We start from the raw sequence: 18,167 nt of genomic DNA, 5'->3' as shown, positions 1-18,167 counted from the left end.
CAACATTGTGCTCTTCCAGCAGAGATGCCACAGATCACCGTCTATCCTAATTTACAGAGCAGACAAGCCTGCGAACCCCACTTTCTGTGAAGAGTCGTGGACGTCCAACCAATTAGCGCCTATTGGAAGTTTCACCGTTCTTCTACTTCTTTCCGTAGGTGCTCACGACAGTAGCTGTTGAATATACGACCAGCTTTGCCGTTTTCGAGATACACATTCACAGATTTTGTGTAATAATAATCTGCCCTTTATCAAAGTCGCTTATCTCAATATGTTTCCCCTTTTGCAGCCCGTATCTTCGCTAGGGTGATCCCAGGTCCGTTTCCGCTCGGAATACTTATTTTTCCTACCGCGTCACGTGCCGGCAACGCTCCAGGAGGCATTCAACATAGGGGTGGACAGTGGTCATAAAGTTTTGGCTGATCAGTATACAGGGTTATTACAAATGATTGAAGCGATTTCACAGCTCTACAATAACTTTATTATTTGAGATATTTTCACAATGCTTTGCACACACATACAAAAACACAAAAAGTTTTTTTAGGCATTCACAAATGTTCGATATGTGCCCCTTTAGTGATTCGGCAGACATCAAGCCGATAATCAAGTTCCTCCCACACTCGGCGCAGCATGTCCCCATCAATGAGTTCGAAAGCATCGTTGATGCGACCTCGCAGTTCTGGCACGTTTCTTGGTAGAGGAGGTTTAAACACTGAATCTTTCACATAACCCCACAGAAAGAAATCGCATGTGGTTAAGGCGGGAGAGCGTGGAGGCCATGACATGAATTGCTGATCATGATCTCCACCACGACCGATCCATCGGTTTTCCAATCTCCTGTTTAAGAAATGCCAAACATCATGATGGAAGTCCGGTGGAGCACCATCCTGTTGAAAGATGAAGTCGGCGCTGTCGGTCTCCAGTTGTGGCATGAGCCAATTTTCCAGCATGCTCAGATACACGTGTCCTGTAACGTTTTTTTCGCAGAAGAAAAAGGGGCCGTAAAATTTAAACCGTGAGATTGCACAAAACACGTTAACTTTTGGTGAATTGCGAATTTGCTGCACGAATGCGTGAGGATTCTCTACCGCCCAGATTCGCACATTGTGCCCGTTCACTTCACCATCAAGAAAAAACGTTGCTTCATCACTGAAAACAAGTTTCGCACTGAACCCATCCTCTTCCGTGAACTGTTGCAACCGCGCCGAAAATTCAAAGCGTTTGACTTTGTCATCGGGTGTCAGGGCTTGTAGCAATTGTAAACGGTAAGGCTTCTGCTTTAGCCTTTTCCGTAAGATTTTCCAAACCGTCAACTGTGGTACGTTTAGCTCCCTGCTTGCTTTATTCGTCGACTTCCGCGGGCTACGCGTCAAACTTGCCCGCACGCGTTCAACCGTTTCTTCGCTCACTGCAGGTCGACCCGTTGATTTTCCCTTACAGAGGCATCCAGAAGCTTTACACTGCGCATACCATCGGCGAATGGAGTTAGCAGTTGGTGGATCTTTGTTGAACTTCGTCCTGAAGTGTCGTTGCACTGTTATGACTGACTGATGTGAGTGCATTTCAAGCACGACATACACTTTCTCGGCTCCTGTCGCCATTTTGTCTCACTGCGCTCTCGAGCGCTCTGGCGGCAGAAACCTGAAGTGCGGCTTCAGCCGAACAAAACTTTTATGAGTTATTCTACGTATCTGTAGTGTGTCGTGACCATATGTCAATGAATGGAGCTACAGTGAATTTATGAAATCGCTTCAATCATTTGTAATAGCCCTGTATATTCATCCAGTATTTGAGACAGAGCACTAGCGACTACCAACGCACTTTAAACCTAATTTCAAACCTTTTCCAACCTTTTTCTCGTTATGTATTTAACGTCAAATGTAACATATTAACATTTGAAGCTGTTTATACATGGGAGTTAGATTCTTTCAAGAAGCGAGTGATTTAATGATGGTTCACTGACGGAGGAGAGGATTGTATATCTACATATACATCGACAGTCCGCAAGCCACCTTCCGCTGTGTGACAGAGGGCAACACTGTCGTTTACCCTTTACCTGGAACATCCTGTCGCGAGTGTTTCGCGGAATAATCGAATCATGGTACGCGTTCGTCCTGGCTTATATCACTCCAAACTTACCTTGAAACACGTGAGTTGCTATGTGAGGAGGAACTGAGCATCCTGTTGCTGTTTGTTTCTGTCAATGAGACGGTACGACGGTCGCCAGCTGCTTGAGCATCAATGACTAACACAAAATAAAGAAATATGTCCTATGGCCTTTAGGTTGATCGGAAGGTATCTGTTATTTAAAAGAAGATTTGTACCACGGAATCGTCAAAAGAAAACAATGTCCTTCACACATAAGTATGGCTGATGGCCTTGGCTAGTCTACATTAATTAACTAACGAAATGACACCAAGAAGAATTATATTACCAGCCATTTATTTCATAGACATCTGTACACATAGGAAAAAATAAACGCAGCGAAAGTCTTCGTACAAAAATGATACGAAATGTATAAAGTATTAAACTGTTGGAAAGCGACGGGGAGAACTTTTGGTGTCTAAGAAGGACAGCAGCTTTCTGGTCCTGAGATCGATGGGGAGCACTTGGCGTACGGTCGAGATCCGAGGCAGCAGCCAGAATGGTGAGCGTTCTCGCTGCAGTTGTAGGAAGTAGCGGAGATCGACATCGTGTGACGGTTAAGAACCTTGCGATCAAGTTAGAGTCGTTTCACAGGCTTAGTCATGATTCTTAATTTTTCATTTCAATTCTTTTGCTATCCGGGAGTGGAGATTTGTCACTGGGAATTTCGAGTAACCGTGACTTGCTCGACAACTTGCTCGGTGCCCGTATTAACCCTGGTGCATTTCTAACCTCGCCATAATGCTAAGGGTAATGCAGTTATTTCTGCGACATCATTTAAAGTCACTATCTCTGGAGGCAACGCCTATTTTACACTGCCCGTCCCAATATCTCGCAGACCCACTACACGTACATTACTTATAACGGAGATAGTTTAATACTTCATGTGTTTCTTGTTACTTTTGTACTAGGACTTTCCCCATGTTTAGCTTATCCCATGTATGTAACAGATCTTTATAAAATAAGTGTATAGTAAACGAATTCCTTTTGGTATCATTTCGACAACTGATTAATCCCATGTCATATAAATACATATTAGCAACAGCCATCAGACATATTTACATGTGAGAGACGGTTTTCTTTTAACAATTCCGTGGTGCAAACCTGCTTTTAAATAACAGACAGCTACCGATCAGCCTAAAGGCCATAGGATATGTTCCTTTATTTTGTATTAATAATTTATACTCAGGCATCTGGCGACCCTTGTATTGGCCCATTAGTAGAAACAAGCAGCAGAAGGGGCTTAGCTCCTCCCCGCATAGTAATTGGCATCTTCCATCCATCATGGCCTTTTAGCGAGATATATGTGGGAGGCAGCAATACATTGGGTGAAACTTGTAGAAATTCACGCTCTCGCAATTTTAGCAGTAAAGCGCACCATGATGGTTATTGTCCCCCCTGTGGCGTCTGCCAATTGAGTTAGATAAGCACCTCCGAACGGTCCCGCCTACTGATCGAACCCGTCACAAAACACTCTACTCTTCTGTAGACCTCTGCTGCCTCCGTACACGGCAAGCATCTCAGACTCAGGAGCAATACGCAGATATCGGTCGAATGCTACGTCTTTCGTGAGTGAACCATATTTCCACAGGTTTCTATCAATGAATCTATGTCTAGCATCCGTCTTTCTTCTAATTAGCCTCATGCGGTTCTTCTGTTCCAAATCACTATTTCCGGCTTACGTCCGGACATTTAATGGATGTGACTGATTCCAGTGACTGGTTCAGAAGTTGTGCAGTCAAACAATAACGAACTTTTCCGTCTATTTATATGCAATATGTTCCATTTGTTAATTTTCATGGTCAGCTGACAATTCATGCACGGATCATCGGTCTTCTGAAGATATTCCTACATTTCGCTACAATTTCCTAGTGTTTCTACTTTTCTATAAACCAGGGCAACTTTCGCATAAAGTTTGGGGTATACCCGAAGCTGCTTTTACATCTGAAGGTTTTTCTCCGTTAACAATGACGTGTTGTTTCAGTTCATTAAATATGAAACTCAAGACTAGAGGTGCAGCACAGATTTTAAACTTTAGCCTACCGAAACATGAATCTACCCTATGCCATATTTTTTCTTTTATTCCCCGCACATTCACCATTTATTTTGGCGATTAATTACGCCACAAACCGTAAAAACTATCTTATCATTCATCTACATTACTTACGGCTCGTGAACATAGCTAAAACATTTTAAGTGATGGTCTACGTATTTATTTCGAACCACATAACGACATTCTGAAATTATGGGGTAGTGCATTTTCTTGCTAAGGCAGGAGAATAACAGTTGCACACGATGGGAAGCTAGCTTCGTCTATCATTCACTGGTGACCGACGATGGCTGACTGTCACAGGTCATTTTCTGTTCCAAGTGAAGAACCAGGGGACGACCACCACTACTTGTCCAACTACACTCCTGGAAATTGAAATAAGAACACCGTGAATTCATTGTCCCAGGAAGGGGAAACTTTATTGACACATTCCTGCGGTCAGATACATCACATGATCACACTGACAGAACCACAGGCACATAGACACAGGCAACAGAGCATGCACAATGTCGGCACTAGTACAGTGTATATCCACCTTTCGCAGCAATGCAGGCTGCTATTCTCCCATGGAGACGATCGTAGAGATGCTGGATGTAGTCCTGTGGAACGGCTTGCCATGCCATTTCCACCTGGCGCCTCAGTTGGACCAGCGTTCGTGCTGGACGTGCAGACCGCGTGAGACGACGCTTCATCCAGTCCCAAACATGCTCAATGGGGGACAGATCCGGAGATCTTGCTGGCCAGGGTAGTTGACTTACACCTTCTAGAGCACGTTGGGTGGCACGGGATACATGCGGACGTGCATTGTCCTGTTGGAACAGCAAGTTCCCTTGCCAGTCTAGGAATGGTAGAACGATGGGTTCGATGACGGTTTGGATGTACCGTGCACTATTCAGTGTCCCCTCGACGATCACCAGTGATGTACGGCCAGTGTAGGAGATCGCTCCCCACACCATGATGCCGGGTGTTGGCCCTGTGTGCCTCGGTCGTATGCAGTCCTGATTGTGGCGCTCACCTGCACGGCGCCAAACACGCATACGACCATCATTGACACCAAGGCAGAAGCGACTCTCATCGCTGAAGACGACACGTCTCCATTCGTCCCTCCATTCACGCCTGTCGCGACACCACTGGAGGCGGGCTGCACGATGTTGGGGCGTGAGCGGAAGACGGCCTAACGGTGTGCGGGACCGTAGCCCAGCTTCATGGAGACGGTTGCGAATGGTCCTCGCCGATACCCCAGGAGCAACAGTGTCCCTAATTTGCTGGGAAGTGGCGGTGCGGTCCCCTACGGCACTGCGTAGGATCCTACGGTCTTGGCGTGCATCCGTGCGTCGCTGCGGTCCGGTCCCAGGTCGACGGGCACGTGCACCTTCCGCCGACCACTGGCGACAACATCGATGTACTGTGGAGACCTCACGCCCCACGTGTTGAGCAATTCGGCGTACGTCCACCCGTCCTCCCGCATGCCCACTATACGCCCTCGCTCAAAGTCCGTCAACTGCACATACGGTTCACGTCCACGCTGTCGCGGCATGCTACCAGTGTTAAAGACTGCGATGGAGCTCCGTATGCCACGGCAAACTGGCTGATACTGACGGCGGCGGTGCACAAATGCTGCGCAGCTAGCGCCATTCGACGGCCAACACCGCGGTTCCTGGTGTGTCCGCTGTGCCGTGCGTGTGATCATTGCTTGTACAGCCCTCTCGCGGTGTCCGGAGCAAGTATGGTGGGTCTGACACACAGGTGTCAATGTGTTCTTTTTTCCATTTCCAGGAGTGTAGATAGCATGCTGTGCTCTTTGGTTTTCAGCGCACTCGCACTTGCCATTAGCGTTTATCAGTACTCATTACTCCATGCGGAATTTTCCCATTGATGGTGTGTCCGGAACGCATTTGCTGTGTGACGCTGCACACGTACCTAGCTGTAGTTTTTCTACTCCATAATAAGTGGCTGCTCACGAACTTTTGTTGTCCAGCACTGAACTGACAAATGAGCTGCCATCTCGTGTTCCTCCTTCCCGCAGATACATTCCGAGATGGTCCCTTCCATCAATATGCCATTGTACACGGCAGTTCACTTTGGTGCTGAGAACTTTCTCTGAAACGAATTACATATATGTGAAAAATCCGACTCCAATGCGACCTGGGAGATGGGCTGTCCTTCACAACGAGCGTAAATGACCTAGCCGTGGTCTAATGCGATAATGTTGCGCATTGACTACATCATAAACGTTCGCATTTACGCGTAGTGGGCCTTGAGTGGAAAAATCAACCTTTAGAAGTTCCAAACCTCTAATTTTTCAAGAGAATAAAAAAAGTATCTCCTTCTGCACATTACTCACTTCCACAAAAAAAAAGACAGTGTTCCGATGGTAGAGAATTATGCTCTTCATCTCTTCACTGTAAAGAAATATGTTTACAAATTAGAAAATAAATTATTCATGAAAAATGTCCTTTGTGCCACACGAGGCAACTGACTAGTTATATGTGACAATAAAAATATTTTTGTTTCAGGTGACATTAATACCGGGCTCTACGTTTTATTTATGATAATAAAAACACTGAAAAACAGTAGTAATATGTTAACTAGTAGAAATGTAGTCAATAAAAACTATTTCTTATTCCTTTTAAATTTTTACAAGAGAATAAAAAAATTAAATTCAAGAAAAAATATGATGTTAACTTCTGTTCCTTACACAATACTATTCCTGGGGCCCGATGCTGCAAAGTTTACTGTAGAGTTCCCGGCTCTGCCAAGGAAGAAATAACCACTCCTACAACAGATTTTTCTGTTTGCTAACTGATAAACAATGCTGGCGTGGCGGACATCAGCCATGGTCTTACCACATTTGAATACACTGACATTTTTCAAATGGTTCAAATGATTCTGAGCACTATGGGACTTAACGTCGGAGGTCATCAGTCCCCTAGAACTTAGAACTACTTAAACCTAACTAACCTAAGGACATCACACACATACATGCCCGAGGAAGGATTCGAACCTGCGATCGTAGCAGTCACGCGGTTCCGAACTCAAGCGCCTAGAACCGCTCGGCCACCGCGGCCGGCCTGACATTTTTCTTTTCTTCTGTTTCAAAGTAAGAATTTTTGATAAATATTTCAGATGGATCGATATGACACACTTTGATCACACTGCTTTCAATTTCTATTCTCCTTTTGAAACCGAAATTATTTCCTTCCATTACAAAGATGTTTTATTGATAGCTGGCTGCGGTGGCCGTGCGGTTCTAGGCGCTTCAGTCCGGAACCGCGCGACTGCTACGGTCGCAGGTTCGAATCCTGCCTCGGGCATGTATGTGTGTGATGTCCTTAGTGCTCAGAGCCATTTGAACCATTTTTGTTTTTTTTATACAAACAAAAGCTTACATTCACTCTGCTTGCCAAACAAACTAAATGAAGGATATCTTGACTCATGGCACTTAAAACTCCAGAACTGCTTGGGACGAAGACCATGAGTAATTTAGTAATGAATCTTTGAAACATTTTCTCTATGAGTCGCGGCTTAAAACAAGTCTATAGTCATGCAACAGAGTGCCGAGAACGTAACAGCACTGTAAACGCCTTATGTGAAAAAATGGCACAACGATTGATACTTCAGTTCTCCAAATATTTCAATAAAAACAAAACGGTAATAAAATGGCTGATGAGTCTTGCGCTCACACACACACACACACACACACACACACACACACACACACACACACACACGAACACACACACACACAAATAGTTTCCACACATTGTCGCCAAAGGTGTTCTGTAACTGCCTGCACACGATTGAAATAACTGTTTTCTTTGGTTTCCCTTTTCGTGCGAAGAACATGGGTTTCCATTTGTTGTTTCAAACTAACATCACGAATGAAGTCTTGGCCATTATCACCATGCAAAAGACCTTAAAGCTAAATAATGATGACAGTTCTGGGAAATTATGTTTGCACCAAAGCTGTTCGATAAAAGTTGCTAGTGTGAATCGCGTTCGTGCTTGTACGAAACAATACACAAAATAATTAACAGAAAGGGGCAGTGTGTCAGCAGGAGAAACATTGATCTTACTTTATAATTTCACTCAGTTCTCAGGATGCGCAACAGCTGATTCTGGTAATTGGTATCTTCGTCTCTACATAGTGATATGAAGATGGCCCAATGTGGCAGAAACCAAACATTACAACAAAAATATTTGCTTTGTACATGAAACAATAGAATTAAGTTATTTTTCGACAAGAACATAGTATATTCAGTAAGAGACAAATATCTGTTGTCAAGAGTAGTTACACTTTTTAATTTTTGTTTGAAAATTCGTAAAGCCTTGCTCTTGATGAGAATCATGCAACGAATGTTTGCTGAGACATGGCTACAGAGATTTATCTGTTGGCGTCACGTATTCTGCAGACTGAAGCGGTCAAAGATCCGCATCTTCCTGGGCGACCACGACCAGACGTCGACGACGGACACGCCGGCCATAATGCGCGCGGTCTCCTCGGTGATTCGACACCGCAACTTCGAGGAAAACACATGGAACCACGACATCGCGTTGCTGCGCCTGCGCAAACCAGTCGACTTCAGCAAGCGCATCCGGCCAGTCTGCCTGCCGCCCAAAGGTAAGGTTGAGCGCAGAGAAGGTACCAGCAATGTTCTACACTCATAATTCATGCAAGCTGCGACGAGCAATAGCCGTAAACCTCAGAGTCAACTATGAATTCAAAACTCAACAGCAGAAAATGGCTTCCTCTGAACTGTTCGATCGTTTCCAGCTAAGATTACAGAACGAAATATTAGTCACTCCCTTAAAAGGATAAATTGGTCGCTTTTGAACGCAGAACTGGTAACAAGCGTTCACCGAGCGAGGTGGAGCAGTGGTTAGCACACTGGACTCGCATTTGGTCTCAAGCGACGGTTCAAACGCGTGACCAGCAGTCCTGATTTAGGTTTTCCGTGATTTTCCTAAATCGCTTCAGGCAAATGCTGGGATGGTTCCTTTTGAAAGGGCACGGCCGATTTCGTCCAAACCCTTTCCTTATTCGATGTGAGCGATAACCACGTTGTTTGATCCCCTCCCCCAAATCAACCAACCAACAAGTGTTCACATGACCCTTCATTGCTTACGTAAGTCATGGGAGTGAAGTGTGTACACTATTTGATCAAAAGTACCCGAACATTCGTATGTAGCGCTGAAATGGACACTAGATGCCACGAGAGGTGAACCCAGCAGTACTAAAGGCAGCCAGGAATATTGTTCTGTCAGTAGGGAATCAATAACGGCAGAAGGGGTTGGTCAGGAGAGTTCAGTGACTTCGAACGTGGACTAGTCATTGATTGTCACCTGAGTAACAAATGCATCAGGAACATTGCAACCAATGTAAAGCTGTTGTGATTATGAAGTGGAAATGCGAAGAAATAACCACGACTAAACCTAGACTAGGCATATACTGACGAACAGGGACGATCGAGAATTGTGGAGAGTGTTTGTAAAAATTCGCATGAAATTAATGGAAAGAGTCATTCGTGAATTCCAAATGCTACCACCAGTCCAGCTAGCAGAATCACTATACATAGGTCGTTAAAAATAATGAGGTACAATAGTCGATCAGTTCCTCATAAGTCACACATATCTCTGTAGTCTATGCTACACGCCGTTTGATCTGGTGTAAAAAGCGACGCTACTGAACAGTGGATGACTCGAAATGAAGGATTTAGAGTGATGAATCACGCTGGACCCCGTGCCAGTCCGATGGAAAGATTTGGGTTTGCCGGATGCTACAATATATGGTTGTTTCTTTTGGTTAGAGTCTGGTCCCATTATTTCGTTTAAGAAAACTCTAAATGCGTAGCAGTATGAACGCCTTTTATAGCGTTGTGTGCTGCCGACAGTAGTGGAACAGTTCGGAGACTGTGGTCCTATCAGCATGACAGTGCTCCCTGTCATAAATCAGCTTCACATGGAGACGTGAAAAAGAATGGACAAAGGGAGATATAGTGATGGACGTGCCCATGACCGCATTGGCAGTTTAGCTGTCCTATTTGTTCGTGTATCAACATTTACTGTCAAATTTGTCTGTAACGAATGGTGTACCACACGCAACCATGGAGCACGGCGTAAGAACAGTGATCGTCAGAGATCCCAACCAATATGAATCAGAGAGGTGTGTCATGCCTAATCACTGACAACCTGTTTGAACCCCTACAGCCGGCCGTGGTGGTCTAGCGGTTCTAGGCGCTCAGTCCGGAACTGCGCGACTGCTACGGTCGCAGGTTCGAATTCTGCCTCGGGCATGGATGTGTGTGATGTCCTTAGGTTAGTTAGGTTTAAGTAGTTCTAAGTTCTAGGGGACTGATGACGACAGATGTTAAGTCCCATAGTGTTCAGAGCCATTTGAACCATTTTTGCCAAATGCGTGGAAAATATTTTTTATGCGACATACTTACAGAGTCACTTATGCGCTGACATTTCGTAAACTTGTAGCAGTTTCGCATTTCCTTTCTCTTGAATCTCATTTTCATAGCACCATATTAAGAGCTTCCTCTGCTGTAGTCAACATTTCACAAATTAAAACCTGAAAAATCTGGGTGAAACTCGAAATAAAGTGGCTGAAGAAAGTGACAACTGCAGCGTACTTACCACTCAGAGAACCCTTGGGAGAATATGTTTCTGAGTGATGGACAAAAGTACCTTTCTTTCTCCGTTCAGAGGCGGTTGAAGCGCAATAAACAGGAAAACATGTGAAAGTAGGGAACCTAGTGGCTGCGCGACATTATCCGGAGGACTAGCTCTCACTTCTGAAAGGGCCGCCGACGACATTTGACCCTCGGCTGTTTGTGACGTTCGCTTTGGTGAACACATTCTTGTACCATTCAAAGCTGCCCTAACATTTTGTCACTAGTTCTCAACTTTTGGTATTCTAATGAGATTGGCTTCAAAATATTCCTCATATCAAATATTAGGAATGTGATAGTAAATGTGAAATAAAGAGACAGTCGAGATACTTCATTTTGTCAGGATAGGCTAGTCCGCCTCCTTAGCTAAGTGGTTAGTGCGTGAGACTGCCATGCGGCAGACCCAGGTTCGATTTACGGCCGCGTCGGAGATTTGCTCCGCTAGGGGACTGGGTGTTGGGTTGTCCTCATTATCATTTCATCATCGTCGACATGCCAGTCACCCAATTTGGCGTCAACTGAAAAGACTTGCAACGCGGCGGCAACCTTCCCCGTCTGGGCACTCCCGGCCATCAATGCCATACTCTCATTTCATTTTATTTCGAAAGTGCCTTACATGTTTGTTTAAGATCGTTGTTTAACTAATTTTTGCAGAGTCGAGAATCATTGGCATGAGCCAATCTTCCAACGTTCTATTAAGACGATACGATTTTTCAGAAATATGACACGAGACCACAGAGAAAAACGATTTAAATTCATTATTTAATTTACTACTTCGATTCTCAAATCAGTAGTTACTTTATTACTTTTTCAACAGGTAATCTCAGTTTGAAGTATTAGGAGGAAATGGAGAATTCTGTTCAATATATCGAAATATTCACGACTAAAAAGCCTTACCTGAAACCAGCGTGTTCCAGTAGTTAGGAAATACTCCAGACTCCAGTACTGTATAGTACTTTCCCCGTATGTTAGTAAACTAAATAAAAATCAATTGATACATGATAAAAAAGTGAAAATATACAACTGCAAAAGCAATGATAAATGAAGGTGGAACAGTTCTAGAACCTTGCGTTCCCAAATGCATCACAAAATTTCACGCTGGTGACACTGACATGAAATCATATCGAAAACGAAACACGCAAACTGTATTCATTTTTTGCAGAACATTTCCTAATCGCGCACAGATGTCCTGCTTTGCAATCGCTGCATTTAATTACGACAGTGCACTCGCGTTCTGGAGGAATGTCGTTAAAGTTCACAGCTGGGAGTTTTGATTTAGGCTTTTTGTGGTGTCCCTAGATCATTTCAGGTGACTGTCGGGAGGAGATATTAAAACCCTAAATATCCTGTTTCTAAGGTGTTTCTACTGGTCATGCGCAGGAACTTTATAATACCACATTCGATTCGATACTTTATGTCAAAAGCAGTTCCTAAAATTGTATCTATATTTTGTTAACCTCGTGGCATTAGTCATACTGACTGTATCTGAAGGTATTGACTGATTTTTTTATGTAATTTTAATCATTTCTTTAACACAAAAGGTCTTAATTAGAACACAAGATGAAATATGAAAATTATGCTATGTTTGCAGGGACGGATTTGAGTTCACAATCAGATTCAAACATTGGTTCCATTAATATAATCTTTAATGCAAATGCTCTCATTTACTAAACATGCGAAATTTGAGAATAATGTTATGTTTACATGCACCAGCTTTAGCATCATTTCAAACACAGATATAAGCATTAAATTTCAAATATTCCAGACTGTTGTCATATGCACTGTACAAAAGCAATGTCATTTGTGCTCGGGCCAGTCTGTGTATTCTCAGCTTGTAAGAAATTCTAAGTGCTGGGACTCCTTTTGAGGTGAGCTGGAAAGTAACTCAGAATAAGAAAAGTGTCTTGAGAAATATATTTTAATAAAATTATAGAGGCCTCCCCTAGCTACATTTTGTTCACATACGTTTAACTATTCGAACTAGTTTTCCTGCCCAGTGGTTACATACTTAACATTACTGATACATATTGATGAAATTTGTTATGTTTTTTCTACACTTCAAATGGTACGTAGTTTTTAGTACTGCACTTGTTTCCTGTTTACTGCACTAACGCTGCTTATAAGAATAGTCATAAAGTTTAAATTATATCCTTGGGAACAAATCAAGCTCAAAACTGATGATGACATTATTCGTGAACTATATATTCGCCGTTCGATACCACACATTTTTTCCCGATGTTGAATGACCTGGCAGCTATCTCGGACATAGCAGTCTGCATTTTCGATGTTCAGCAACGTTCAGTCTCGAAAATCAACACATCGTCATTCTGAAAATGCCTGACAGACAGTGTTTTTTTGTATGAGTGTGGAGTGTCAGTTGAACAGTTAAGTGCACACGTAAGATGCTATAGTGCGACATATGGCGATCACCTACAGAGAAGGGAAGCTCCCCAGAACAACACGGGAGTTTTGTGGAAATGACAACGTCGCACAACAGAAACACCTCATTGAATGACCCAATCAAGCATGAAAGTATGGGTACCACGTCACACATGGATATATTAATGGGAAGAGGTATCATCTATCTATAACAAAAAAGAGTTGTCGTTGTAAATATCAGGTTTGATACGGAAAAGCGTCAACATATGAATTACCCATTGAGATAAGCAAATGAACATTTAATAAACAGAAAAAGGCTACTAATTGTGAAATATAACCCTGGAAAAGGTGTGTGAGCATGATAAAAGCACAATTATGAGAATAATTTGCGGAAAGAAATAGCTCGGAAAAATAAGTATGAAAGCTAGGAAGATCTTCAAAATGCATGATGGAAGCAACCAGCTGGGTGCAAAACGTTAAAATTGTGCAATTAGCTCCTGATGGGGGTTAAGTATCTTTGTGTCCCTACCGAACAGGCGCCCGCAATGCCGACCTATTCTTACCACACACATACGGTTCTGCGTGACGATGCTTTGCTGAGTGTATTTATACACTCCTGGAAATTGAAATAAGAACACCGTGAATTCATTGTCCCAGGAAGGGGAAACTTTATTGACACATTCCTGGGGTCAGATACATCACATGATCACACTGACAGAACCACAGGCACATAGACACAGGAAACAGAGCATGCACAATGTCGGCACTAGTACAGTGTATATCCACCTTTCGCAGCAATGCAGGCTGCTATTCTCCCATGGAGACGATCGTAGAGATGCTGGATGTAGTCCTGTGGAACGGCTTGCCATGCCATTTCCACCTGGCGCCTCAGTTGGACCAGCGTTCGTGCTGGACGTGCAGACCGCGTGAGACGACGCTTCATCCAGTCCCAAACATGCTCAATGGGGGACAGATCCGGAGATCTTGCTGGCCAGGGTAGTTGACTTACACCTTCTAGAGCACGTTGGGTGGCACGGGATACATGCGGACGTGCATTGTCGTGTTGGAACAGCAAGTTCCCTTGCCGGTCTAGGAATGGTAGAACAATGGGTTCGATGGCGGTTTGGATGTACCGTGCACTATTCAGTATCCCCTCGACGATCACCAGTGGTGTACGGCCAGTGTAGGAGATCGCTCCCCACACCATGATGCCGGGTGTTGGCCCTGTGTGCCTCGGTCGTATGCAGTCCTGATTGTGGCGCTCACCTGCACAGCGCCAAACACGCATACGACCATCATTGGCACCAAGGCTGAAGCGACTCTCATCGCTGAAGACGACACGTCTCCATTCGTCCCTCCATTCACGCCTGTCGCGACACCACTGGAGGCGGGCTGCACGATGTTGGGGCGTGAGCGGAAGACGGCCTAACGGTGTGCGGGACCGTAGCCCAGCTTCATGGAGACGGTTGCGAATGGTCCTCGCCGATACCCCAGGAGCAACAGTGTCCCTAATTTGCTGGGAAGTGGCGGTGCGGTCCCCTACGGCACTGCGTAGGATCCTACGGTCTTGGCGTGCATCCGTGCGTCGCTGCGGTCCGGTCCCAGGTCGACGGGCACGTGCACCTTCCGCCGACCACTGGCGACAACATCGATGTACTGTGGAGACCTCACGCCCCACGTGTTGAGCAATTCGGCGGTACGTCCACCCGGCCTCCCGCATGCCCACTATACGCCCTCGCTCAAAGTCCGTCAACTGCACATACGGTTCACGTCCACGCTGTCGCGGCATGCTATCAGTGTTAAAGACTGCGATGGAGCTCCGTATGCCACGGCAAACTGGCTGACACTGACGGCGGCGGTGCACAAATGCTGCGCAGCTAGCGCCATTCGACGGCCAACACCGCGGTTCCTGGTGTGTCCGCTGTGCCGTGCGTGTGATCATTGCTTGTACAGCCCTCTCGCAGTGTCCGGAGCAAGTATGGTGGGTCTGACACACCGGTGTCAATGTGTTCTTTTTTCCATTTCCAGGAGTGTATGTTTTTACTACGCCATTGCAGCTTTATCACATTAGGACATGGTGTAGAACAGGTACGCTTTACTTTATTTTATCTGTACATTCCCAGTTTGTATGAGAGTATATTGTGATATAAAATACTGGGTTGTTTTGATAGATAGACTGCCCAGCAGTTGTATATTTTTATATTGTAGATCTGAAGATGGTAATTACAGACTGAAACCGGTCATCGTCGAAGGACTCTATATTGTGATCAAAGACTGGAATAAAAAACATTTGACACACATACAGCATGAATGTGGAAGTCAGCAGCAGCGATGGCTAGAGATTCCGAGTCCAGCTCAGCCTCTGTACTGAGTACTAAAAGAGACATCCTTCTATACGGCTGCAAGATTCATCAGTCTCCCATCAGCAAGTCTTTCCCCTTCAGTTCCCCAGCAGCAAGTGATTCTCTATCTTAACGCTTTGAAATTTAGCTGTTTCTCCCAGAGCAGTAACCTCGCCGGCCAATAGCATCAAGGAATTTCTTCAGTAATAATTTTGTAAAGAGGCAGAAGAAACTCCTACTCCTGCGGATTTTGCTGTAAGTAACCAGTGGCACTGGCGTGAGGAGGAAGCCAGAAAATATTCCCCACTCCTTGATACCATTCTAAAGCTGATAACAGAAAGGCTTTCACCTAGACACACTTGAGAAAGCGTGCACGCTACAGAAATAAACACTATGCACCAATAAGAAACCATGTCACAAAACTTTGAAACCAAGGTTCTTCCGTGGCACGCCTGCTGAGGCAAACGGCGGTTCTCACGCTGTTCCATCTCTGGAAGGCTGCACCTGGCTCAGATTTTAATTTTTTCTAAAAGTATTCTTCCCTGTGTCCTGAACAATACTATTTTTTGGCAGACAGCTGTCCTCTTTACCACACGGAGTGCGGGAGTAGGCAAGGCGAATTCCGCTTTCGACAACATGTGCCGAAGCTAGACTCAGCCCTGAATACGGTTATGGCTTCTCCTGGTCCTTTTACGTAAACTTCTATGTCGGCCCAGCCAACATGGAAGCTTTCAACTCTACAAAAAAATAACAAGATCCTCGCCATAATAACAGAAAGGTAGAGAAGAAGCAATCAGCTGGGCAATCACTGGTGGCGCTGAATACTGTCTGCAGTTACGATGCAGCATGAAGGGTCGACTAGATTCAGGTGATTTTTTCCACCGTGTACAAACTCTATGGACTGATCAATGAGAGGATACGGAACAAAAAAAAAGGTCCAACGAACGTATGTCCGGAAATGCGTGTTTTCCATGCTAGAGACTATTTATTCAATCATACATTGTTACAGACACTGCGGTCTAATAGGCGCTTATCACGCAGCCACAGTTACAGTATGTGCTGATAATGTTTTCCATGCGCCTCATCGCATGCTTGTACGCGCCATAGCCAGGCATGAATACGCTGCTCGTCTCCACATCTGAAATGGGCTCTGCATACACGATACTTTTGAGATGGCCCCATAATCAGAAATCACACGAATTGAGATTCTGTGAACGAGCAGGTCATGCAAATGGACCCTCTCGTGCGATAAATCGGTCAGGGAAGACATGATTGAGAGGCGTCCGGACGTGGCGAAATGGGCTGCAGCACCATCATGTAGCAGTCATATAAACCTTCGAATCATCAATGGCACTTCTTCCAGCAGGGGAGACAGTAACCCGCAAGAAACGCTGATACTTCCGGTCTGTTAGACGGCTTGGAAAGAAGACTGGTCCCAAAATACTGTCGCCAATTATCCCGGCCCACATATTCCAGCTGCACCGAAGCTGATGATTTGCTGTCACCATACCGTGTGGGTTCTGCATACTATCCCACAGATAACTTATGAAAGTTGAAGATACCACTCCACGTAATGGTGGCCCCATCTGTGAATAGGATGGACGACACAAATCCCGGAAGCCGGCCGGATAGGCCGCGCGGTTAAAGGCGCTTCAGTCTGGAACCGCACGACCGCTACGGTCGCAGGTTCGAATCCTGCCTCGGGCATGGATGTGTGTGATGTCCTTAGGTTAGTTAGGTTTAAGTAGTTCTAAGTTCTAGGGGACTTATGACCACAGCAGTTGAGTCCCATAGTGCTCAGAGCCACTTGAACCATTTTTGAACAAATCCCGGAATCGTGGTTGCCTGGTGAAGAAGCCAGTGACAAAACGCTCCCGATGTGGAAAGTCTGTCGCTAGTAACCCCTGCACACGCTGTAAGTGATAAGGATGGTAACGATTGTCATGGAGAATGTTCCACATGTCGTCTGGCTTAGCCTGTTCTGCTGAGCCAACTGCCTGGTACTGACACAGCGGTCACCTTTCAAAGTGTTAATCACATTTTCCTCCAAGTCTGATGTCCGAACATTTCGGGTATGTTCTTCAAGATTTTCTGCTTCTTTAAACGAACCTGTCCCAGATAAAAGGCGAAACCATACTGCGAACATTGAATGCGGTGGTTGTTGTCGACGGGGATAGATCTCCTGACACAACCTTACCGCCCACCACCCCTCGCCACTAGCCTTTCCATGCGTAAACATCATGTCGGCAAGCTCTCGATTCGAATACGGAACCACTGTGTACAACGTTCTAGCACATCCAATACAAGTTGAAGCAGCAAGAGAAGTGAATCGGACAAACATCACCAATTACTATGACAGGAGAGGGTGAGGAACAGTACCACTCTCTAGAAGGAAACCACACATACTGTAACTGGCTGCGTGGTACTGCCCGTATTATACCGCAGTCTCTGTAGCAAAGTATAACTGAATAAATGGTCTCTAGCATGGAAACCATGCAATTCCAGACATACGTTCTTAGACCTTTTTTGTTCCGTATCCCAGGCGGAGGTTCGAGTCCTCCCTCGGGCATGGGTGTG

General features: G+C 45.0%; 1 protein-coding gene across 1 annotated transcript in view; it reads left to right on the top strand.

Moving 5' to 3' along the window:
- LOC126259445 (trypsin-1-like) overlaps positions 1–18,167 on the top strand; it is a 118,583-nt gene that overhangs the window by 83,537 nt on the left and 16,879 nt on the right. The window contains exon 4 of the mRNA XM_049956262.1: positions 8,608–8,816. Within this exon, the coding sequence (XP_049812219.1) occupies positions 8,608–8,816 (209 nt within the window). The remainder of the gene's footprint in view (positions 1–8,607; positions 8,817–18,167) is intronic.

Source organism: Schistocerca nitens, chromosome 5 (genome assembly GCF_023898315.1).
Source record: "Schistocerca nitens isolate TAMUIC-IGC-003100 chromosome 5, iqSchNite1.1, whole genome shotgun sequence".
Classification (NCBI taxonomy): domain Eukaryota; kingdom Metazoa; phylum Arthropoda; class Insecta; order Orthoptera; family Acrididae; genus Schistocerca; species Schistocerca nitens.
This window is presented reverse-complemented; position numbering and strand designations above follow the sequence as displayed.